A 24,606-nucleotide genomic window follows, 5' to 3' on the forward strand; every position below is an offset into this window, starting at 1 on the left:
ACAATGATTTGCAAATCCTTTTCAACCCATATTCAATTGAAAGCATTACAAAGACAACATATTTGATGTTCAAACTCAAACTTTTTTTTTTTTGCAAATAATAATTAACTTTGAATTTCATGGCTGCAACACGTGCCAAAGTAGTTGGGAAAGGGCATGTTCACCACTGTGTTACATCACATTTTCTTTTAACAACACTCAATAAACGTTTGGGAACTGAGGAAACTAATTGTTGAAGCTTTGAAAGTGGAATTCTTTACCATTCTTGCTTGATGTACAGCTTAAGTTGTCGTGTTTTACGCTTCATAATGCGCTACACATTTTCGATGGGAGACATGTCTGGACTGCAGGCGGGCCAGGAAAGTACCCGCACTCTTTTACTACGAAGACACGCTGTTGTAACACGTGGCTTGGCATTGTTTTGCTGAAATAAGCAGGGGCGTCCATGATAATGTTGCTTGGATGACAACATATGTTGCTCCAAAAGCTGTATGTACCTTTCAGCATTAATGGTGCCTTCTCAGATGTGTAAGTTACCCATGCTTTGGGCACTAATACACCCCCATACCATCACACATGCTGGCTTTTGAACTTTGCGCCGGATGGTTATTTTCCTCTTTGTTCCGGAGAACACCACGTCCACAATTTCCATATATAATTTGAAATGTGAACTCGTCAGACCACAGAACACTTTTCCACTTCGCATCAGTCCATCTTAGATGAGCTCGGGCCCAGCGAAGCCCGCGGCGTTCCTCTGTGTTGTTGATAAATGGCATTTGCTTTGCATAGTAGAGTTTTAACTTGCATTTACAGATGTAGCGACCAACTGTAGTAACTGACAGTGGTTTTATGAAGTATTTCTGAGCCCATGTGGTGATATCTTTTACACACTGATGTCGGTTTTTAATGCAGTACATCGCTTACGTGCAGTGATTTCTCCAGATTCTCTGAACCTTTTGATAATTTTACGGACCGTAGATGGTAAAATCCCTAAATTCTTTGCAAAAAAAATGTTTAGCAGTTTTGTAGCATATTCAACAGAATTGGGGTTGAAAATTCTTTGCAAATCATTGTATCCTGTGTATATATGTACATCTAACACAATTTCCCAACTCATATGGAAACGGGGTTTGAATGTATTTATATATATATAGCCTATTATTTGCGCACTATTTACAAGTTATGTACCAAAAACACGACCACCGGAAAAATACTTTGATCAATGAAAACAGCGCTGCAGAAACTGGCTGTAAACAAGAGGCACTGCATTTTCTGAATTGAAACACTCATTTTAAAGCTTTGACATTAACATTTTAACACACACTAATCTGGTTCAGAAAATATGAGGACCTTATATGAAACACACCTAGGTCTTTCTTGGTTCAAGCAATATGAGGACATGACGAGTGCTCACATGTAGAATTTATGTTGTTGACTTGTAACATCTCCTGTTTTGCTAAACATGAGTTCCAAACTCCCTACTGACTAACATGGATGTACCCTTACGAAAATGTTGTCATATAAACTGATCTGTGAGAGATTAAAATTAATAAATGTCTTTCAAAATATAGGTTGGGTCAAATTTAGAGCAGATATAGTAAAAATAGACATGTAATAACCTGTTGGAGGGATGAAGTCGGTTTATGGCTGTCATCTGAATCTAGAGAATGTTGAGATAGAACCTCAACAGTTGGTTTCTGCAACAAAACACAAAAATATAATGTCATAACTAATTAATTTTAACATTCTCACCACTTTTTGTTGATAAAAATCTGAGCATACAATGCCAGATAAAGGGTAAAGATTATTACAGAGTTTCAGCTCTTAGACAATTCATTAAGAATGTAACACACACAAAAATCTGGTTCAGAAAATATGAGGACCTGAATTGAGACACTCATTTTAAAGCTTTGACATTAACATTGTAACACACATTTTCTGGTTCAGAAAATATGAGGACCTTATATGAAACACACCTAAGTCTTTCTTGCTTCAAACAATATAAGGACATGACGAGTGCTCACATGTAGAATTTATGTTGTTGACTTGTAACATCTCCTGTTTTGCTAAACATGAGTTCTAAACTTTCTACTGACTAACATGGATGTACCCTTGCGAAAAAGTTGTCATATAAACTGATCTGTGAGAGATTAAAATAAATAAATGTCTTTCAAAATATAGGTTGGGTCAAATTTAGAGCAGATATATTAAAAATAGACATGTAATAACCTGTTGGAGGGATGAAGTCAGTTAATGGCTCACATCTGAATCTGGAGAATGTTGAGATGGAACCTCAACAGTTGGTTTCTGCAACAAAACACAAACATATAATGTCAGAACTAATTAATTATAACATTATCAGCACTTTTTGTTGATAAAACTCTGAGCATACAATGCCAGATAAATAGAAAAGATTATTACAGAGTTTCAGCTCTTAGACAATTAATTAAGAATATAAAACACACTAAAATCTGGTTCAGAAAATATGAGGACCTGAATTGAGACACTCATTTTAAAGCTTGGACATTAACATTGTAACACACACTAATCTGGTTTAGAAAATATGAGGACCTTATATGAAACACACCTAAGTCTTTCTTGGTTCAAACAATATAAGGACATGACGAGTGGTCACATGTAGAATGTATGTTGTTGACTTGTAACATCTCCTGTTTTGCTAAACATGAGTTCCAAACTCCTTACTGACTAACATGGATGTACCCTTACGAAAATATTGTCATATAAACTGATCTGTGAGAGATTAAAATTAATAAATGTCTTTCAAAATATAGGTTGGGTCACATTTAGAGGAGATATAGTAAAAATAGACTTGTAATAACCTGTTGGAGGGATGAAGTCGGTTTATCGCTCACATCTGAATCTGGAGAATGTTGAGATAGAACCCCAACAGTTGGTGTCTGCAACAAAACACAAAAATATAATGTCAGAACTAATTAATTATTACATTAACAACCACTTTTGGTTGATAATATTCTGAGCATATAATTCTACATGAACAGTAAAGATTATTATAGCCTTTTAGCTCTTAGACTATTATTTAAGAATGTAACATTCACTAAAATGTGGTTCAGAAAATATGAGGACCTGGATTGAAACACTCATTTTAAAGCTTTGAATTAAACATTGTAACACACACTAATGTGGTTCAGAAAAATATGAGGACCTTATATGAAACACACTGAAGTCTTTTTTAGTTCAAACAATATGAGTACATGACAAGTGATCACATATAGAATTCATGTTGCTGACCTGTAACATCTCCTGTTTTGCTAAACATGAGTTGTAAATTCCACAGACTAACATGGATGTACGCTTGAAAATTTTTTGTCATATAAACTGATCTGTGAGAGGTTAAAAGGATTAAATGTCTTTTGAAGTATAGGTTGTGTCAAGTTTTTAGCAGATATAGGGCAGCACGGTGGAACAGGGGTTAGTGCATGTGCGTCACAAATCGAAGGTCCTGAGTAGTCCTGAGTTAAATCCTGGGCTCGTGATCTTTCTGTGTGGAGTTTGCATGTTCTCCCCGTGACTGCGTGGGTTCCCTCCGGGTACTCCGGCTTCATCTTACCTCCAAAGACATGCACCTGGGGATAGGTTGATTGGCAACACTAAATTGGCCCTAGTGTGTGAATGTGAGTGTAAATGTTATCTATTTGTGTTGGCCGTGTAATGAGGTGGCGACTTGTCCAGGGTGTACTCCGCCTTCCGCCCGAATGCAGCTCAGATAGGCTCAAGCACACCCCGCCAACCCAAAAAAGGGACAGGTAGTAGAAAATGGATGGATGGATGAATAGTAAAATAGTCAAGTAATAACCTGTTGGAGGGATGAAGTCGGTTTATCGCTCACATGAATCTGGAGAATGTTGAGATAGAACATCAACAGTTGGTGTCTGCAACAAAACACATAAAAATAATGTTAGAACTTATTAATTATAACATTATCAGCACTTTTTGTTGTTAACATTATGAGCATATAATGCCAGATAAATAGTAAAGATATAGAGGGTTTCTGTCTCTTGTCCCGCTCATGTCTTGAGATGAACTTCCCTCGGTACTCGACCACAAAAGAACCTTTTTAAATTGATGCAAGAGCAAATACACCATATCCTGATAAAACAGTTTATCAATTAACAATGTTTGGAATATCTGTTTTAAAAAGGAATAATAATAGTCGTTACTTGACTAAAAATTCAATTACAAACAGAATTACTCTTTCATAAATGTAAATAATTATTAAATTAAGTACAAACCCCGTTTCCATATGAGTTGGGAAATTGTGTTAGATGTAAATATAAACAGAATACAATGATTTGCAAATCCTTTTCAAGCCATATTCAGTTGAATATGCTACAAAGACAACATATTTGATGTTCAAACTGATAAACATTTTTTGGGTACAAATAATCATTAACTTTAGAATTTGATGCCAGCAACACGCAACAAACAAGTTGGGAAAGGTGGCAATAAATACTGATAAAGTTAAGAAATGCTCATCAAACACTTATTTGGGACATCCCACAGGTGTGAAGGCTAATTTGGAACAGGTGGGTGCCATGATTGGCTATAAAAACAGCTTCCCAAAAAATGCTCAGTCTTTCACAAGAAAGGATGGGGCGAGGTACACCCCTTTGTCCACAATTGCGTGAGCAAATAGTCAAACAGTTTAAGAACAACCTTTCTCAAAGTGCAATTGCAAGAAATTTAGGGATTTCAACATCTACGCTCCATGATATCATCAAAAGGTTCAGAGAATCCGGAGAAATCACTCCACGTAAGCGGCATGTCTGGAAACTAACATTGAATAACCGTGACCTTCCATCCCTCAGACGGCACTGTATCAAAAACCGACATCAATCTCTAAAGGATATCACCACATGAGTTCAGGAACACTTCAGAAAACCACTGTCACTAAATACAGTTTGTTGCTATATCTGTAAGTGCAAGTTAAAGCTCTATTATGCAAAGCGAAAGCCAATTATCAACATCCAGAAACGCCGCCGGCTTCTCTGAGCCCGAGATCATCTAAGATGGACTGATGCAAAGTGGAAAGGTGTTCTGTGGTCTAACGAGCCCACATTTCAAATTGTTTTTGGAAATATTCGAAATGGTGTCATTTGGACCAAAGGGGAAGCGAACCATCCAGACTGTTATCGACGCAAAGTTGAAAAGCCAGCATCTGTGATGGTATGGGGGTGTATTAGTGCCCAAGGCATGGGTAACTTACACATCTGTAAGTTACCCATCTGTTTGGAACAACATTTGCTGCCATTTAAGCGCCAACTTTTTCATGTACGCCCCTGCTTATTTCAGCAAGATAATGCCAAGCCACATTCAGCACGTGTTCAGCTTCATAAAAAAAGAGTGCAGGTACTTTCCTGGCCGGCCTGCAGTCCTATCAAAAATGTGTGGTGCATTATAAATGGGTTGTACTTGTATAGCGCTTTTCTACCTTCAAGGTACTCAAAGCGCTTTGACACTACTTCCACATTTACCCATTCACACACACGTTCACACACTGATGGAGGGAGCTGCCATGCAAGGCGCCAACCAGCACCCATCAGGAGCAAGGGTGAAATGTCTTGCTCAGGACACAACGGACGTGACGAGGTTGGTTCTAGGTGGGATTTGAACCAGTGACCCTTGGGTTGCGCACGGCCACTCTTCCACTGCGCCAGCCGTCCCTATGAAGCGTAAAATACGACAGAGGAGACCCCGGACTGTTGAACGACTGAAGCTCTACATAAAACAAGAATGGGAAAGAATTCCACCTTCCAAGCTTCAACAATTAGTTTCCTCAGTTCCCAAACGGTTATTGAGTGTTGTTGAAAGAAAAGGTGATGTAACACAGTGGTGAACATGCCCTCTCCCAACTACTTTGGCACGTGTTGCAGTCATGAAATTCTAAGTTAATTATTATTTGTAAAAAAAACTATTCCGTTTGGATTTACATCTAACACAATTTCCCAACTCATATGGAAACGGGGTTTGTAATTAATGTGTTACTTGGAAAAGAAAAGTTTTAAATATCTAGCATATGCAGTTGTGTGTGTGCCTTTAAAAAGCTGTGCCTTTTGCCAAGTGACGTGGGACTTCAGCGCCCAGACATAGCAGAATAGTTCAGCTGTATTTTTTAGCTTAGCAGTGGCAGTTAAGATAGTTCTGTTGAATGTTTTTGTTTGCGTGTGGATGAGGCCTCTTTCTATTTGATATCGTGTTCGTAATTACTTCCGGGGGTTGCTTTCATTAGTAAAAAGATATTACCTGCACTAACCCTTTTGTGCTTCTAACGCTGTCTTGTTGACATACAATCACATCAAAAGTAGCATGCCAGATTACATAAAACGCATCGTAACAGCGTTGTAGCGTACATAAAAGTTATTAGATTACTCGTTACCGGTAAAAGTAACAGCATTAGTAACATCGTTTTCATATACCGCTGTTATACCATCCATCCATCCATCCATCCATCCATCCATCATCTTCCGCTTTTCCGAGGTGGGGTCGCGGTGGCAGCAGCCTAAGCAGGGAAGCCCAGACTTCCCTCTCCCCAGCCACTTCGTCTAGCTCTTCCCGGGGGATCCCGAGGCGTTCCCAGGCCAGCCGGGAGACATAATCTTCCCAACGTGTCCTGGGTCTTCCCCGTGGCCTCCTACCGGTTGGACGTGCCCTAAACACCTCCCTAGGGAGGTGTTCGGGTGGTATCCTGACCAGATGCCCGAACCACCTCATCTAGCTCCTCTCGATGTGGAGGAGCAGCGGCTTTACTTTGAGTTCCTCCCGGATGGCAGAGCTTCTCACCCTATCTCTAAGGGAGAGCCCCCCTACCCGGTGGAGGAAACTCATTCCGGCTGCTTGTACCCGTGATCTTATCCTTTCGGTCATGACCCAAAGCTCATGACCATAGGTGAGGATGGGAACGTAGATCGACCGGTAAATTGAGAGCTTTGCCTTCCGGCTCAGCTCCTTCTTCACCACAACGGATCGATACAACGTCCGCATTACCGAAGACGCCACACCGATCCGCCTGTCGATCTCACGATCCACTCTTCCCCCACTCGTGAACAAGACTCCGAGGGGCCATAGAGGTCGGGTGCATTGTGAGCTGGGCGGCAGCCGAAGGCAGGGCACTTGGCGGTCCGATCCTCGGCTACAGAAGCTAGCTCTTGGGACGTGGAACGCTGTTATTCCAAACACTTCTAATTAAAGCCATATAATAAAACCTCTATTAGACAGTAAGGAAATGATCCAAATGAGATGTTGATACAGTTACCATTGATATGATACATAATAAGACATACCTTTCCAATCATTGATCCACTGGGCCTCAAAACGAGACTTGTCACATCCAGATCACATAAACTCGGTGGCTTCAGCCTCAGGATTACGTCTCGCTCTTCTTTTGGGCACGATGTCTATTTCATGTGTTGATGCGCCTAACAAATCCACACATAAAAATGAAAAAAGTCAGTGACACAGAAATAAAACAAAGAACTAAACCCTTCAAAAACTGTTACATTTAGGCTCAATGCAGACATGAAGCTTCTCAAACAAAGTACTAATGTAACAATATCAGTAACATGCCAACTCCATAGTGCTTATCAGATTGAAATATTTGTATTTGAGAAAAAGTATAAACAATTTGAAGAACTCTAGTCTGTCTAGTTTAAAATTAGGAAAATGTTTACTTGCATAGTGATCAAGGGTGATGGGTCAAATGCAGAGACTAATTTCACCACACCTAGTGTGTTACAATCACTGCTACTTATAATCTTCCATGCAACTTTAAAAAAAAAAAAATTAAATGCCTTGGCCTTGGCCCAGAACTGAAATGCTTTATTTAACCTCATAAAATCAAATCTGGTTGCAAATAATAACAAAAAACATTTAACTGTTGTTTATAATGAACTATTTTCCTATGTTAAAAAACATTGGTCTATTTAATTACGTTAAACTCCATTTTATGCTCACCTGATTCAACCATGCTGCCGAAGACTGTCAAAGATGGTTTGGGACCAAGATAGATGTCCCCCTCTGGTGATGCAGGTCCCGGAAGTGATGTTCACTGAGCGCTCTGTTGTGCTCAAAATCGTGAGTGAAGTTTTGTATTTCGATTTTAAATGGTCCTTTTGGAAAACCCTTTTTATATATATATTCAATATTAAGTGTGATACGTGAGCTGTATAACTTCCATGATGAAAATAGTTAACTAGTGATTTAGCCCTCTGTTAGGATCCGACATCATCCACTGGCCAATCAGGCAGCGCCTAACTGAAAATTGGACCAATCAGACGCCGAGACTCTTCAGAGTGGGCGGAAGTAACCATCTTGAACACAATGTAAAGTGAATACCTCCAAAAACAATCGCCAATTGAATCCAAAATTTGTCCCAAAGATAAAAATACCTAAATCATGTGCTATTGTAACCATTTGAAAATATTAAATACTGTATGTAGTTTGAATTGCATTTGAATTATTGCCTTAGTCTCAATCAAGGTTGAGGGTTGTTTTTTTTTTTTTTTTGTTTTTTTTCTTGGTGGGGGGGGGGGGCATTTATGCAAAAACCTACATTTCAGGCACATTTAAATTAATTATTGTGCGGCATTGTATTTTAGTCAACATAATAGCAAAAAGCCCAATACAGTAAAATACTGAATCAAACCAATTAAATCATCACCATAATCCACTAATTGTCTAGCCCAAATCCTCTCCAGATAAACCAAATGAATAGATAAAACTAACATAAAAAAGGTTGGGATCATCAGATCAGTTGAAAATGTGTTATTTGATTTAGAATTCAAAAGTATGTTTATTGCTGTAATGATTAGAGGTTTTTCAAAATGTTGGAGTGTGTGAGTTTCTGACCCACACGACATATGAGGACATATGACATATGAGGACAAGTGTGTGTGTGTGTGTGTCATAATAGCAAAGATGGCCACTAGGGGCAAAATCGAAGGTGACCAAAAAAATTAAACACACTTTCACACACTTTTTCTGAAAATTTGACAAATGAAGACTTCAGAGATTTTTGGTCTGGGAACATGCTGGGAGGGTCTAGAACACGATAGCATTGCGGGAAATATGGGGACATGGAAAATGTCCCCATATTTCAACAGGTCCTCATATGTAAGGTGAAATTTCATAAAAATGTCCCCATATGTCACTTTGACAAACGCACACACGCACACGCACACACACACACACACACACACACACACACACACACACACACACACACACACACACACACACACACACACACACACACACAAAAAAATACCCAGAATCCCTTGCAGCACAAACTCTTCTGGGACGATACAATATACACCCCCCGCTATCACCAAACCCCCCCATTAATCTTTGTTGATGTCTCAAGAAGGGTAGAAATACAAGAACACACACACACACACACACACACACACACACACACACACACACACACACACACACAAGAACAAATACCCAGAATCCCTTGTAGCACTCAACTCTTCCGGGACACTACAATATACACCCCCGCTATCACCAAACCACCATTAATCTTTGGTGATGTCTCAAGAAAGGTAGAAATACAAACAAACACACACACACACAACACACACACAACAGAACAAATATCCAGTATGCAAGGGACTAACTCTTCCGGGGTGCTACAATATATAATTAATATATACATACTGTGCAAATGTAAAAATCTTGGAATTTTACAAGAAAAAGGTCACAATTTCGCAAAAAAACTTAGAATTGTGGCAGTATTATAATAAAAGTCGTAATTTTACTCAACACAAGTCAAACTTTTACAAGAAAAACCGAATATTTGTGTAATATCATGATAAAAATATAATTTTACTCAATACCAGTCGTTATTTTACAAGAAAAGCTTAAAATTTGGGCAATTTTATGAAAATGGTCATTTTACTTGACAAAAGTCACATTTTTATAGGAAAACTTTAAAATGTTGGCAATATTATAATAATAATCAGAATTTTACTTGGCAAAATTATGACAAGTCATAATGTTACTCCAAAAAATTGGCAAGAGTGTGATAAGTCAGAATTTTATTTGCCAAATGTCACATTTTTGCATTAAAAAGTAATCATTTTACATCAGTCATAATTTGAGAAAATATTGCAATATTAGAGAAACAGAACAATTACCCAGAATTCCTTGCAGCACTAACTATTCCGGGACGCTACAATATACACCCCCGCTAACACCAAACCCCCCCCCCATTAATCTTTATTGATGTCTCAAGAAGGGTAGAAATAAAAGAAAACACACACACACAAACACACAAACACCAGAACAAATACCCAGAATCCCTTGTAGCACTAACTCTTCCAGGACACAACAATATACACCCCCGCTATCACCAAACCGCCATTAATCCTTGGTGATGTCTCAAGAAAGGTAGAAATACAAAAACACACACACACACACACACACCAGAACAAATACCCAGAAACCATTGCAGCACTAACTCTTCCGGGGTGATATAATATATAATTAATATATACATACTGTGCAAATGTAAAAATCTTGGAATTTTACAAGAAAAAGGTCACAATTTCGCAAGAAAAACTTAGAATTGTGGCAGTATTATAATAAAAGTCGTAATTTGACTCAACACAAGTCAAACTTTTACAAGAAAAAACGAATATTTGTGTAATATCATGATAAAAATATAATTTTACTCAATACCAGTCGTTATTTTACAAGAAAAGCTTAAAATTTGGGCAATTTAATGAAAATAGTCATTTTACTTGACAAAAGTCACATTTTTATAAGAACACTTTAAAATGTTGGCAATATTATAATAATAATCAGAATTTTACTTGGCAAAATTATGACAAGTCATAATGTTACTCCAAAAAATTGGCAAGAGTGTGATAAGTCAGAATTTTATTTGCCAAATGTCACATTTTTGCATTAAAAAGTAATCATTTTACATCAGTCATAATTTTTTGAGAAAATATTGCAATATTAGAGAAACAGAACAATTACCCAGAATTCCTTGCAGCACTAACTATTCCGGGACGCTACAATATACACCCCCGCTAACACCAAACCCCCCCATTAATCTTTATTGATGTCTCAAGAAGGGTAGAAATAAAAGAAAACACACACACAAACACCAGAACAAATACCCAGAATCCCTTGTAGCACTAACTCTTCTAGGACACTACAATATACACCCCCGCTATCACCAAACCACCATTAATCCTTGGTGATGTCTCAAGAAAGGTAGAAATACAAACACACACACACACACACACACACACACACACACACACACACACACACACACACACTCCAGAACAAATACCCAGAAACCATTGCCGCACTAACTCTTCCGGGGTGATATAATATATAATTGATATATACATACTGTGCAAATGTAAAAATCTTGGAATTTCACAAGAAAAAGGTCACAATTTCACAAGAAAAACTTAGAATTGTGGCAGTATTATAATAAAAGTCGTAATTTTACCCAACGCAAGTCAAACTTTTACAAGAAAAAACGAATATTTGTGTAATATCATGATAAAAATATAATCTTACTCAATAACAGTCGTTATTTTACAAGAAAAGCTTAACATTTTGGCAATTTTATGAAAATAGTCATTTTACTTGACAAAAGTCACAATTTTATAAGAAAACTTTAAAATGTTGGCAATATTATAATAATAATCAGAATTTTACTTGGCAAAATTTGGACAAGTCATAATTTTATTCAAAAAAGTTGGCAAGAGTGTGATAAGTCAGAATTTTATTTGACAAATGTCATCATTTTGCATTTAAAAGTCATCATTTTACATCAGTCATCATTTTATGAGAAAATATTGCAATATTACAGAAACAGATCAAATACACGGAACCCCATGCAGCACTAACTATTCCGGGACGCTACAATATATACCCCCGCTACCACCAAACCCCGCCAAAACCACTCTCCCCCGCCCCATCTCCCAAATTCGGAGGTCTCAAGGTTGGCAAGTATGACCCCTTCCCTTCTTGAGACCTCCAAAAAATGCGTCTTTAGGGCCACCCTTTGTAGATATACAAAGTTTTTATATACAACATTAACCCTTGGTGATGTCTCAAGAAGGGTAGAAACACACACACACACACACACACCTCTGCCAAGGTTTCAGTCAATGAATGAACTGCTGCAAAAGAACCTGAAGGAGTTCCATATCTGGAAGAAACTTAACCTCGCGTTAAAATCCAAGACAAGCACAACAGACCTGACTCTGATAAGATTAGAACTTTGACAAACATGTGCACACATGCGTGGGCTGCAATCTCTCCACTAACATTGGCCAGGCAACTGCATGCTATAATAGAAAGCAAACACCCCAAAACAATCCACAGTCGAAATAAAGATGTGAGATTGCTCTTCTCACGCAATATTAAAACTCATGAGAACTCAAATTACAAAGTCATCAAAAACATGCTGTCATGTTTGTTAAGATTGTTTTAATAAAATAGATCTATTATACTTGGATCATCCTTACATCCTACTTTTTTAAAGCAGCGGCCATTACAATCTTTATTGTAATTAGGGCTGTCAAACATGACGAGTTAACGTGTGTGATTAATCATGAAGAAAGTAGTGAATACGCAGAGTAATCACACACAGGTGGTGATCAGCTCAATGTAAGGGTGAGTTAGAATAAATGAGGTCACAAGTAAATCATTTCAAAATATTCCTGTATGGCATTTTGAAAAAAACATTGCATTTGTGTAAAAATATAGTACTCTCCTTCTAAGTGAATCTAACTCATGCAATGGAGTGAACATTTGACTAAAAAACTTTAATTTTTTTCTTATTGTTGACAGATGAACACAGGCCCCTTGACATTTAATTTGACAACTACTCCGGGATTGGAAACAAAGACGATTTCCCATCCGATTCCTGATTCTTATTTATTTCAATCGTAAAATCAATTTCTAATTTTCATGAGTCGATTTTTAAAAATGTGTTTTTAAACCATATTTGCGCTTAGTGGCCGGTGTACCTTCGGTTCATTCTATTTCCAATTCTGAAACAGAAATAAAAAAAAAAACTAAATTAGACGGTCCGACAAAGCAGCAGGGCACGCTGGAGCCCGGCCCAAGATGGCGGCGAGGAGGCAGAGATGGCGAACGAGCCGGGAGCGACGCCATAAGCGAGATCAGGTGCGTGGATCGCGCACCCGGATACAATTAATGAATCCTCTCGCACTGTTAAAAGGGGCGGCAGCTGTGAAAGCGGGGGAGAGAGGCGAAGAGACTGGAAGGAGCCAACATGAAGCTGAGCTGAGAAGGAGAGCCCGAGACTGACGACGAGCGAGCGAAGAAGTGAAGCTGAAAAACTATATGGAGGAGACTTGTCTTATTTGGAAAAATAAAAAAAAGTCTACATCTGCTAAAAAGGCATGTCCTTCCTTGGTGGTCCCTGGAACCCGCAAGACGACGGCTTGAGACAGTCACAGGCTGTTTTTCAATTTTTATTATGTATAGCAGATTTAAAAACACACAAAAAAGGGTTGATTTTCATTGAAATATAGCAATAAAATTGGATTATGTGTTTTCCTTTTATGAATTTTATATTTTTCCAAATAAACACAAAAATCCAATTTAAGTTCATCCATAAAGCAAAAATGTGTGGTTATCTGTGTGATGCCAAACTGAACCGGAAGCAGTATCATAGCTTTAGTTTTTAGCATAGCGGTCTGTGTACTTTCTGTTCATTCTACTTGGAATTCTGTAATGCGAATCAAAAGATACATTTTGGGCCATTTTTTTCTATTTTCACTTCTGAAACAAAAGTTGGACAATTATTTAATGACATTTTTTGTAAAAGGACAATAAGACTCCCGCTGAACAAAAATGTTATCGTTATGCTATAAACATGCTAAACTCAAAGCTAACATACTGTTTCAGGTTCAATTTGTCATCACACAGATAAACGCGCATTTTTGCATTTTGGATGAACCTTTTTTTTTAATTTTTGTGAATTTTCTGGAATACTTAAAATGCAGAAAAGGAAAACAGCACAAAATCCTATTTTATGGCAACATAATGAAAATCAACCCTTTTTTGTTTGTTATAAAATCTGCCATACATAATAAAAATTTAAAAAATTCGGTGGCAGAGGGGTTAGTGCGTCTGCCTCACAATACGAAGGTCCTGCAGTCCTGGGTTCAAATCCAGGCTCGGGATCTTTCTGTGTGGAGTTTGCATGTTCTCCCCGTGAATGCGTGGGTTCCCTCCGGGTACTCCGGCTTCCTCCCACTTCCAAAGACATGCACCTGGGGATAGGTTGATTGGCAACACTAAATTGGCCCTAGTGTGTGAATGTGAGTGTGAATGTTGTCTGTCTATCTGTGTTGGCCCTGCGATGAGGTGGCGACTTGTCCAGGGTGTACCCTGCCTTCCGCCCGATTGTAGCTGAGATAGGCGCCAGCGCCCCCCGCGACCCCGAAAGGGAATAAGCGGTAGAAAATGGATGGATGGATGGATGCCTTAATTTTGTTTTTTGAGTTGCGTTTCAAAATTGGAATGGGGGACGGCGTGGCGCAGTTGGAAGAGTGGCTGTGCCAGCAACCTGAGGGTTCCTGGTTCAATTCCCACCTCCTACCATCCCAGTCACGTCCGTTGGATCCTTGAGCAAGGCACTTGACTGGTTAGCGCCTTGCATGGCAGCTCCCACCATCATCACACATTTTTGCATTTTGGATTAACATAAATTGGATTTTTGTGTTTCCCCGGAAAAATAAAAGTCCATAAAAGGAAAACAGCACAAAATCAAATTTTATGACAATATTTTAATGAAAATCGACTATTTGTTTGTTTTCAAAACGGCAATACATAATAAAAATCGAAAAACTGCCCTCTCTTTGTTTTTTGATTTGTGTTTCAGAATTGGAAAGGGAAAGAACGGAAGGTACACGGACCGTACATCAGCAGCATAAAGGAGCTTTAGTAACCTATAACCCGTTTTAAAAACCGTTTAGTTAACATTTCCATACCAAACATATTGCATGAATCGATATGACAACCATGTTTAATCACTCCAAGAATCAGAATCGCATCATGAGTTGTTCTCTTTATCTTCGCTACCAACGTTCACAATAAAATGGGGGGAAAAAAACTCCAAAGTAAGATTTAATTGTACAATCAATGTCAACAAGTGTCGCGTGATATAAGTTTGGCTATCTACTTTAGAGTAAAGACATTGTGTAGACCTGCTTTACTGTATATGAAAATGTATTTTTACTTCTGCTGACATCTGGAATAAAGAATATTTAAATAATATTGACTTGATCTTCCAAGTTCTGTGTGTGTTCGGGGTCGCAGGGGGTTGCTGCATTGCATTAAAAAATAGATTTTGACCCACTTCTATGATGGAAAAACATTGAGGTGGGGTGTTGAACGTGGATCCCGACTTAAACAAGTTGAAAAACTTATTGGGGTGTTACCAATTATACGAAATATGTACTGTACTGAGCAATCTACTAATAAAAGTCTCAATCAATCATTCAAAAAAAGCACTTTATATGTAAAGGTTTTGTTAAGAAACCATTCTGAGCCTTATTTACTTTATATTTTATAAATGTTGACCACATTAACCCTGGCAATGGACCCTTTGTGTATATGTATGTCACTCCATTGTTTACAAATTTGGTAAATAAATAACCAAAAAATGTATATTCTGTTGTTTTCATACTGTACCGAAAATTAACCGAACCGTGACCTCTAAACCGAAGTATGTTCCGAACCGAAATTTTTGTGTACCGTTACACCCCTATATGTATTACTTTCCTTCTTCATTTGAATTACTTTTTACTCTTTCATATCTTTTATATTAAGTTACGTTTATTTTTGTCTTGTTCACAATCTTACACATGCAGCAACAATTGAATTTCGCTAATGTGAGATCAATAAAGTCTATTATCCCGTTCTTCTTGTGGGAAGCCACTTAATTTACTGTTGGGGAAAAGGCCTAACAAGTGTTGAAAAGGCCCTGCGATGAGATAGCGACTTGTCCAGGGTGTACCCCGCCTTCCGCCCGATTGTAGCTGAGATAGGCGCCAGCGCCCCCCGCAACCCCGAAAGGGAATAAGCGGTAGAAAATGGATGGATGGAAGTGTTGAAAAGAAGTTTCAGAGAGCCAGACAAACCCAGTCTTTGGTAGAAAGAAGGTGATTAGATACCTTTTTCGCTGGCCTCTTGGTGCTTTTCTTGGGCAAAATTGAGGCGGTTCTGCTCAGCCGGCGTTTGTGCTGCGGTGTGGACCTCTGGACTGCTGCTGCGCGAGGGGTTTCCCTCCTCCGTGTGGTAGGCCTGGTCCAGGTGCTGCTGGGCCAGCTTCAAGTGCCTGCGCAACCGCTCCAGGTCCCGGGATGAGTTGGTCTCGTCACCGAAACTGTCCATACCAGAATCACCTGTTGGCGAATTCCTCAGCCCGACTTTTCCTCCCTTTTTCACGGCGGCGTGATATCCTGGCGGCGCAGAGGCCACGGCCAAGGCGTGCGAGGAGGAGAGCACAGCTGACCGCAGGGTGCTGCGCCTGCGGAAGGTGTCGCGGACGCCGCCGATGCCCAAGTGGACGATTTCGAAAACGGTCAGGACCAGGCAGAGGAAGGACACCACGTACATGACCAGCAGGAAGATGGTTTTCTCCGTGGGCCGAGACACGAAGCAGTCCACGGTGTGCGGGCAGGGTGAGCGGGTGCACACGTACGAGGGGATCACCTCGAAGCCGTACAGGACGTACTGGCCACAGAGGAAGCTCACTTCGAACGCGGAGCGCCACACCAGCTGGCATATGTAGACTTTCATGAGGCCGTCTCGCAAGATGCGACGCCGTCCGTCGTGCTTCTTCTCTCCCGAAGCTTGAAAGTGGAAAGATACATTTTTTTAGACTCCAGAACGGAATTTACACACTTGCCAAGGTAAAATACAGGCGTTATTGCAGTAGAGCTCCGCCTCGTTCCAGTTTTGCATTCCCTCGCATATCAAAATACATTCTTTCTCCTTCAAAATGTACATCTTTAGAGATTTTTGAACTGCATGCACTCTAACAGGTATGCTGTAAATCACAAGGATGTGAGTACAATTGCAAAAAGGAAAGGTGTATCAGCACAAAGTGCTGCCACCCAGCAGGTACGAGACATTAAAACAGGGGTCGAGAACCTTATTGGCGTACAGAGACATGAAAGCCGAATATTTTAATATGTATTTCTGTGAGAGCCACATAATATTTTTCAACACTGAATACAACTAAATGCGTGCATTTTTAAGTAAGAACAACATTTTTAGAGTATAATAAGGCTCTTATTCGTTTTAATATTGTTTTTCTGAAGCCAACCAATAAATAAAATACTTCTTAATGCAACTTCTTGAACTGGTGGGGTAGAAAACAGATGTATGGATTAAAATGCATGAGAAGGTTTTATATTTGGGGCGGCATGGCGTAGTGCAGGGGTCGGGAACCTTTTTGGCTGAGAGAGCCATGAAAGCCAAATACTTTAAATGTTTTTCCGTGAGAGCCATATAATATTTTTTTAACACTGAATACAACTAAATGCATGCATTTTTAATGAACAACAACATTTTTAGAGTACAGTAAGTCTGTTATTATTTTTCATAACATTTCTATTCTAAAGCTAACCAATAATAAATAAAATACTTTTTACCAATAATGTGACTTCTTGAACAGGTGCGGAAGAAAATAGATGGATGGATTCAAATGCATGACAATGTATCATATTTTTTACGTTATTTTTAACACTGTGACTACCAGGAAAATTATTCATTACTTATCGTGTTAAGCAATGTCAGCTAAGATTTATCAGAGAGCCAGATGCAGTCATCAAAAGAGCCACATCTGGCTCTAGAGCCATAGGTTCCCTACCCCTGGCGTAGTGGGTAGAGCGGCCGTGCCAGAAACCTGAGGGTTGCAGGTTCGCTTCCCGCCTATTGACATCCAAATCGCTGCCGTTGTGTCCTTGGGCAGGGCATTTCACCCTTTGCCCCCGGTGCCGCTCACACTGGTGAATGAATGATGAATGAATGATTGGTGGCGGTCGGAGGGGTCGTAGGCGCAAAACTGGCAGCCACGCTTCCGTCAGTCTACCCCAGGGCAGCTGTGGCTACTGATGTAGCTTACCACCACCAGGTGTGAATGAATGTTGAGTCCCACTTCTCTGTGAGCACTTTGAGTATCTAACAATAGAAAAGCGCGATATAAATCTAATCCATTATTATATTTTCAACGTTATTTTTAACACGTACCATGAATTGATTTACCCCGACTTAAACAAGTTGAAAAACTTATTCGGGTGTTACCATTTAATGGTCAATTGTAAGGAATATGTACTGTACTGTGCAGTCTACTAATAAAAGTTTCAATCAATCAATCAATCAATCAAAACTGTGATTACCAGCGGAATTATTCATTACTTATCGTGTTAAGCAATGTCAGCTAAGATTTATCTGAGAGCCAGATGCGGTCATCAAAAGAGCCACGGGTTCCCTACCCCTGCATTAAAACAACGTTGAAGAGTTGTTGAATTAGGTCCTGACGACAAGCGACTATAACCTAACATTGAAACAACATGCTTTTTGATGTTTAATCAATGTCGGGTTCCAGTGACGTGCGGTCAGCGGATCTTTAGAGATTGATGTCTGAGGGATCGAAGGTCACGGCCATTCAATGTTGGTTTCCGGCCATGCCGCTTACGTGGAGTTATTTCTCCAGATTTTTTTAACCTTTTGATGATATTATGGATTGTAGATGTTGAAATCCCTAAATTTATTGCAATTGCACTTTGAGAAACGTTGTTCTTAAACGGTTTGACTATTTGCTCACACAGTTGTGGACAAAGGGGTGTACCTCGCCCCATCCTTTCTTGTGAAAGACTGAGCATTTTTTTGGGAAGCTGTTTTTATACCCAATCATGGCACCCACCTGTTCCCAATTAGCCTGCACACCTGTGGGATGTTCCAAATAAGTGTTTGATGAGCATTCCTCAACTTTAACGGTATTTATTAATAATAATAATAATAATAATAATGGATTAGATTTATATCGCGCTTTTCTATTGTTAGATACTCAAAGCGCTCACAGAGAAGTGGGAACCCATCATTCATTCACACCTGGTGGTGGTAAGCTACATCTGTAGCCACAGCTGCCCTGGGGTAGACTGACGGAAGCGTGGCTGCCAGTTTGCGCCTACGGCCCCTCCGACCATCACCAATCATTCATTCACCGGTGTGAGCGGCACCGGGGGCAAAGGGTGAAGTGTCCTGCCCAAGGACACAACGGCAGCGACTTTGATGTCCATAGGTGGGAAGCGAACCTGCAACCCTCAGGTTTCTGGCACGGCCGCTCCACCCACTACGCCATGCTGCCCTATTGTTGCCACCTTTCCCCACTTCTTTGTCACGTGTTGCTGGCATCAAATTCTAAAGTTAACGATTATTTGCAAAAAAAAAAAAAATGTTTATCAGTTCTAACATGTGGATCGTGAGATCGACAGGCGGATCGGTGCGGCGTCTTCAGTAATGCGGACGTTGTATTGATCCGTTGTGGTGAAGAAGGAGCTGAGCCGGAAGGCAAAGCTCTCAATTTACCGGTCGATCTACGTTCCCATCCTCACCTATGGTCATGAGCTTTGGGTCATGACCGAAAGGATAAGATCACGGGTACAAGCGGCCGAAATGAGTTTCCTCCGCCGAGTGGTGGGGCTCTCCCTTAGAGATAGGGTGAGAAGCTCTGCCATCCGGGAGGAGCTCAACGTAAAGCCGCTGCTCCTCCACATCGAGAGGAGCCAGATGAGGTGGTTCGGGCATCTGGTCAGGATGCCACCCGAACGCCTCCCTAGGGATGTGTTTAGGGCACGTCCAGCTGGTAGGAGGCCACGGGGAAGACCCAGGACACGTTGGGAAGACTATGTCTCCCGGCTGGCCTGGGAACGCCTCGGGATCCCCCGGGAAGAGCTAGACGAAGTGGCTGGAGATAGGGAAGTCTGGGCTTCCCTGCTTAGGCTGCTGCCCCCGCGACCCGACCTCGGATAAGCGGAAGATGATGGATGGAGTTTGAACATCAAATATGTTGTCTTTGTAGCATATTCAACTGAATATGGGTTGAACACAATTCGCAAATCATTGTATTTTTGTTTTATCTTTACATCTAACACAATTTCCCAACTTATATGGAAATGGGGTTTGAACTACATAATATCACAGCAAATATTCATCCGATGAAATCATTGTTCATTTGACCAAACACCGAGTGTAGAAGTGCTTCTCTTCCATAGCTTAACAGATTTTAAACCCTTACCTTTACAATCCAAAGTTAAAATTCAATCATTTTATAGAATCAGAAAGCTGAAAAAGAAAATGGCAAACTACTTTTCTCTGCTTTGTCTGGCTTCTCCAATTCGATCTCTTCTGCGACCATGGGGTCTTCCTCGCCATTGTCTTCCGCCTCCTCGTAGTCCCGGACCGCCCCCCGGTTGATGATAGGCATTTTCTTCTTGCGGTTACGTAGCGGTCGGTAGTCGGAGTCATCCATGCGGGCAATCTTGTGCATGGCGAAGCCCAGGTACATGATTGTTGGAGTAGTGATCATGATCACCTGCGGCAGACACGCTTTATTAGTGGCATGCTTCATTCAAGCTCCTAAATATCGCCCGACGCTCACCTGAAAGATCCAGAATCGGACGTGTGAGAGCGGGGCAAAGGCATCGTAACAAACATTCTCGCACCCCGGCTGCTGCGTGTTGCAGACAAACTTGCTCTGCTCGTCGTAGTAGATAGTTTCCCCGCCCACTGCTGTCAGCACGATGCGGAAGATGATGAGCACCGTCAGCCAGATCTTCCCCACGAAGGTAGAGTGGTTGGAGATCTCATCCAGCAGACGAGTCAGGAAGCTCCAACTCATGGTGCCAAGGTGACCGGGGAGCTAAACAGACTTTTGCAGAGAGAAGACGACAATTAGAACATTGTGATGAAAAGTGTGACTGAAGTTGCTCTTCTGAAAGGCGCCACTTTGTGGTCAGGACATGTTTAAAAAAAATAACAACAATGTTGACTGTCACAACTGTTTAAAGCAGTGGTTCTCAACCTTTTTTCAGTGATGTACCCCCTTTGAAATTTTTTTTAATTCAAGTACCCCCTAATCAGAGCAAAGCATAATTGGTTGAAAAAAAGAGATAAATAAGTAAAATACAGTACTATGTCATCAGTTTCTGATTTATTACATTGTATAACAGTGCAAAATATTGCTTATTTGTAGTGGTCTTTCTTGAACTATTTGGAAAAAAAGATATAAAAAGAACTAAAAACTTGTTGAAAAATAAACAAGTGGTTCAATTATAAATAAAGATTTCTACACATAGAAGTAATCCATCCATTCATCCATTTTCTACCGCTTATTCCCTTTTTGGGGTTGCGGGGGGCGCTGGCGCCTATCTCAGCTACAATCGGGCGCAAGGCGGGGTACACCCTGGACAAGTCGCCACCTCATCGCAGGGCCAACACAGATAGACAGTAATCATCAACTTAAAATGTCCTCTTTGGGGATTGTAATAGAGAACCATCTGGATTCATGAACTTAATTCTAAACATTTCTTCACAAAAAAATAAATCTTTAACATCAATATTTATGGAACATGTCCACAAAAAAATCTAGCTGTCAACACTGTTGCATTTCTTTTCACAGTTTATGAACTTACATTCATATTTTGTTCAAGTATTATTAAATAAATATATATATAAAGGATTTTTGAATTGTTGTTGGATCGGTTCGCAGCCGAGTGTGAAGCGACCGGAATGAGAATCAGCACCTCCAAGTCCGAGTCCATGGTTCTCGCCCGGAAAAGGGTGGAATGCCATCTCCGGGTTGGGGAGGAGACCCTGCCCCAAGTGGAGGAGTTCAAATACCTAGGAGTCTTGTTCACGAGTGGGGGAAGAGTGGATCGTGAGATCGACAGGTGGATCGGCGCGGCGTCTTCAGTAATGCGGACGTTGTACCGATCCGTTGTAGTGAAGAAGGAGCTGAGCCGGAAGGCAAAGCTCTCAATTTACCGGTCGATCTACGTTCCCATCCTCACCTATGGTCATGAGCTTTGGGTCATGACCGAAAGGATAAGATCACGGGTACAAGCGGCCGAAATGAGTTTCCTCCGCCGTGTGGCGGGGTTCTCCCTTAGAGATAGGGTGAGAAGCTCTGCCATCCGGGAGGAACTCAAAGTAAAGCCGCTGCTCCTTCACATCGAGAGGAGCCAGATGAGGTGGTTCGGGCATCTGGTCAGGATGCCACCCGAACGCCTCCCTAGGGAGGTGTTTAGGGCACGTCCAACCGGTAGGAGGCCACGGGGAAGACCCAGGACACGTTGGGAAGACTATGTCTCCCGGCTGGCCTGGGAACGCCTCGGGATCCCCCGGGAAGAGCTAGACGAAGTGGCTGGGGAGAGGGAAGTCTGGGTTTCCCTGCTTAGGCTGTTGCCCCCGCGACCCGCGGAAGAAGATGGATGGATGGAATTGTTGTTACATTTTGAATTTTTTTTTTTTTCACGTACTACTTGGTATACCTTCAAGTACCCCCAGGGGTATGCGTACCCCCATTTGAGAGCCACTGGTTTAAAGAACTTTCAAATGCCATTCATCCATCCAATTTCTACCGCTTATTCCCTTTGGGGTTGCGGGGGGGCGCTGGTGCCTATCTCAGCTACAATCGGGGCAAGGCGGGGTACCCCATGGACAAGTCGCCACCTCATCGCAGACAACATCCACACTCACATTCACACACTAGGGCCAATTTAGTGTTGCCAATCAACCTATCCCCCAGGTGCATGTCTTTGGAAGTAGGGAGGAAGCCGGAGTACCCGGAAGGAACCCACGCATTCACAGGGAGGACATGCAAACTCTACACAGAAAGATCCCCAGCCCGGGATTGAACCCTGACTACTCAGGACCTTTGTATTGTGAGGCAGACACAATAACCCCTCTTCCACCGTGAAGCCCCACTTTCGAATGTTTGTCCTTAAATACATTTTAAAAACTTAGGATGTTGAGTATTCCGTTTGGGCATGTCTGAGTACTTCACAGCAATCATGATCATAATTAAATATAAAAGTAGTTTTTAAACTTACTTTCCCTAAGTATCTAAAACAGGAGTCTCAAACTCAATTTACCTAGGGGGCACTAGATGCAGAGTCTGGGCCGCAAAAAGATTTCTCAGCATGTCTAGTTGTATAATGACGTTTCAAATTGTATCCCTTGTGCACCGCAACTTTCTCTGTGCAAATAAGACACGTCGGGGTGCTCCTGTGCTCAAAGACATATTGCATCTCCCACTTTTCCTGGAATTGTCTTTGCTCATCACGAACCTTTCTCTTCACTGCAGGCTTTAAAAAGACATGTTTGGGGTAGTGGAATATATTTGTAATTAGCCGACGCACGGAGAATAATGTTATTTCCGCAATGTGTTTCGTTCCGCTTTTCCTCCCTACAGCAACACGGCGGTCGGCGGATAATAGCCGGGAAAGTATCGGAATAGCGAGCGCAAAAAAGTGACGGCTCCCGAAGTGTTATCCGGCGTCATATAGAAATAAATGTAGTGTTCATCGTGTAAGAATGCGAAATAAACAAAAAAATACAAATAACGGTTTGATATGGTCCAGGTTATCAGGGACTGTTATTACTGACAGACAGGGGTCGCGGTTTGACTGCAGCCAGGCACGTAAGAAAACCCTCGTCTCCATGGCAACGTCTTTGTCGCTTTCACTCATTTGCCGCTTTTCCACTAACGCAGGGGTAGGCAACCCAGAACGTTGAAAGAGCCATGTTGGACCCAAATAACACAACACAGTCAAACGCCATTCATATAAAACTTGCAGGCCGCACTAACATTAAACTTTCATATTAAGGTGGGGGCCGCAAAATAACGTCTCGTGGGCCGCGTGTCTGAGACCCATGATCTAAAAGTATTCATATTCCCTTCAAGGCATATTATGCTCCTTCCAGCGCTTTTGTTTTTAAGTTACAGAGTTTTTGTCCAATTAGAATTGAAATCCCAAAGTCTTGACTTGAACGTGTGGACAATGCTGAAGAAACAAGTCCATGTCAGAAAACCAACAAATTGAGATGAACTGCGCCAATTTTGTCAAGAGGAGTGGACAAAGATTCAACCAGAAGCTTGCCAGACGTTTTTGGATGGCTACCAAAAGTGTCTTATTGCAGTGAAACTTGCCAAGGGACATGTAACCAAATAACATTGCTCTATGTCAGGGGTGCCCAAACTTTTTCTGCAGGCGAGCTACTTTTCAATTGACCAACTCGAGGGGATCTACCTCATTTATATATATCATTTATATTTATTTATTTATGAAAGAGACATTTTTGTAAACAAGTTAAATGTGTTTAATGATAATACAAGCATGTGTAACACATATAGACGTCTTTCTTTCACGAAGACAAGAATAAAAGTTGGTGTATTACCTGATTCTGATGACTTGCATTGATTGGAATCAGACAGTAATGATGATAATGCCCACATTTTCAAATGGAGGAGAAAAAAAGTTGTCCTTT

At 40.8% G+C, this 24,606-nt stretch overlaps 1 protein-coding gene and 1 long non-coding RNA gene across 3 annotated transcripts in view; both read right to left on the reverse strand.

The window, feature by feature from the left end:
* LOC133544522 (uncharacterized) overlaps positions 1-2,310 on the reverse strand; it is a 3,684-nt gene extending 1,374 nt beyond the window's left edge. The window contains exons 1-2 of the long non-coding RNA XR_009804664.1: positions 2,230-2,310; positions 1,620-1,697 (exon numbers count right to left, since the gene is read on the reverse strand). This is a non-coding gene — a long non-coding RNA (uncharacterized LOC133544522). The remainder of the gene's footprint in view (positions 1-1,619; positions 1,698-2,229) is intronic.
* Positions 1-24,606, reverse strand: part of LOC133544521 (gap junction gamma-1 protein-like) — a 42,302-nt gene that overhangs the window by 4,775 nt on the left and 12,921 nt on the right. For both annotated transcript variants that reach the window (XM_061889940.1, XM_061889941.1), the window contains exons 2-4: positions 20,717-20,986; positions 20,425-20,650; positions 16,221-16,901 (exon numbers count right to left, since the gene is read on the reverse strand). In XM_061889940.1, the coding sequence (XP_061745924.1) occupies positions 16,221-16,901; positions 20,425-20,650; positions 20,717-20,956 (1,147 nt within the window). In that variant the 5' untranslated portion in view covers positions 20,957-20,986. The remainder of the gene's footprint in view (positions 1-16,220; positions 16,902-20,424; positions 20,651-20,716; positions 20,987-24,606) is intronic.

This window comes from Nerophis ophidion, linkage group LG27, assembly GCF_033978795.1.
Source record: "Nerophis ophidion isolate RoL-2023_Sa linkage group LG27, RoL_Noph_v1.0, whole genome shotgun sequence".
Taxonomy (NCBI): domain Eukaryota; kingdom Metazoa; phylum Chordata; class Actinopteri; order Syngnathiformes; family Syngnathidae; genus Nerophis; species Nerophis ophidion.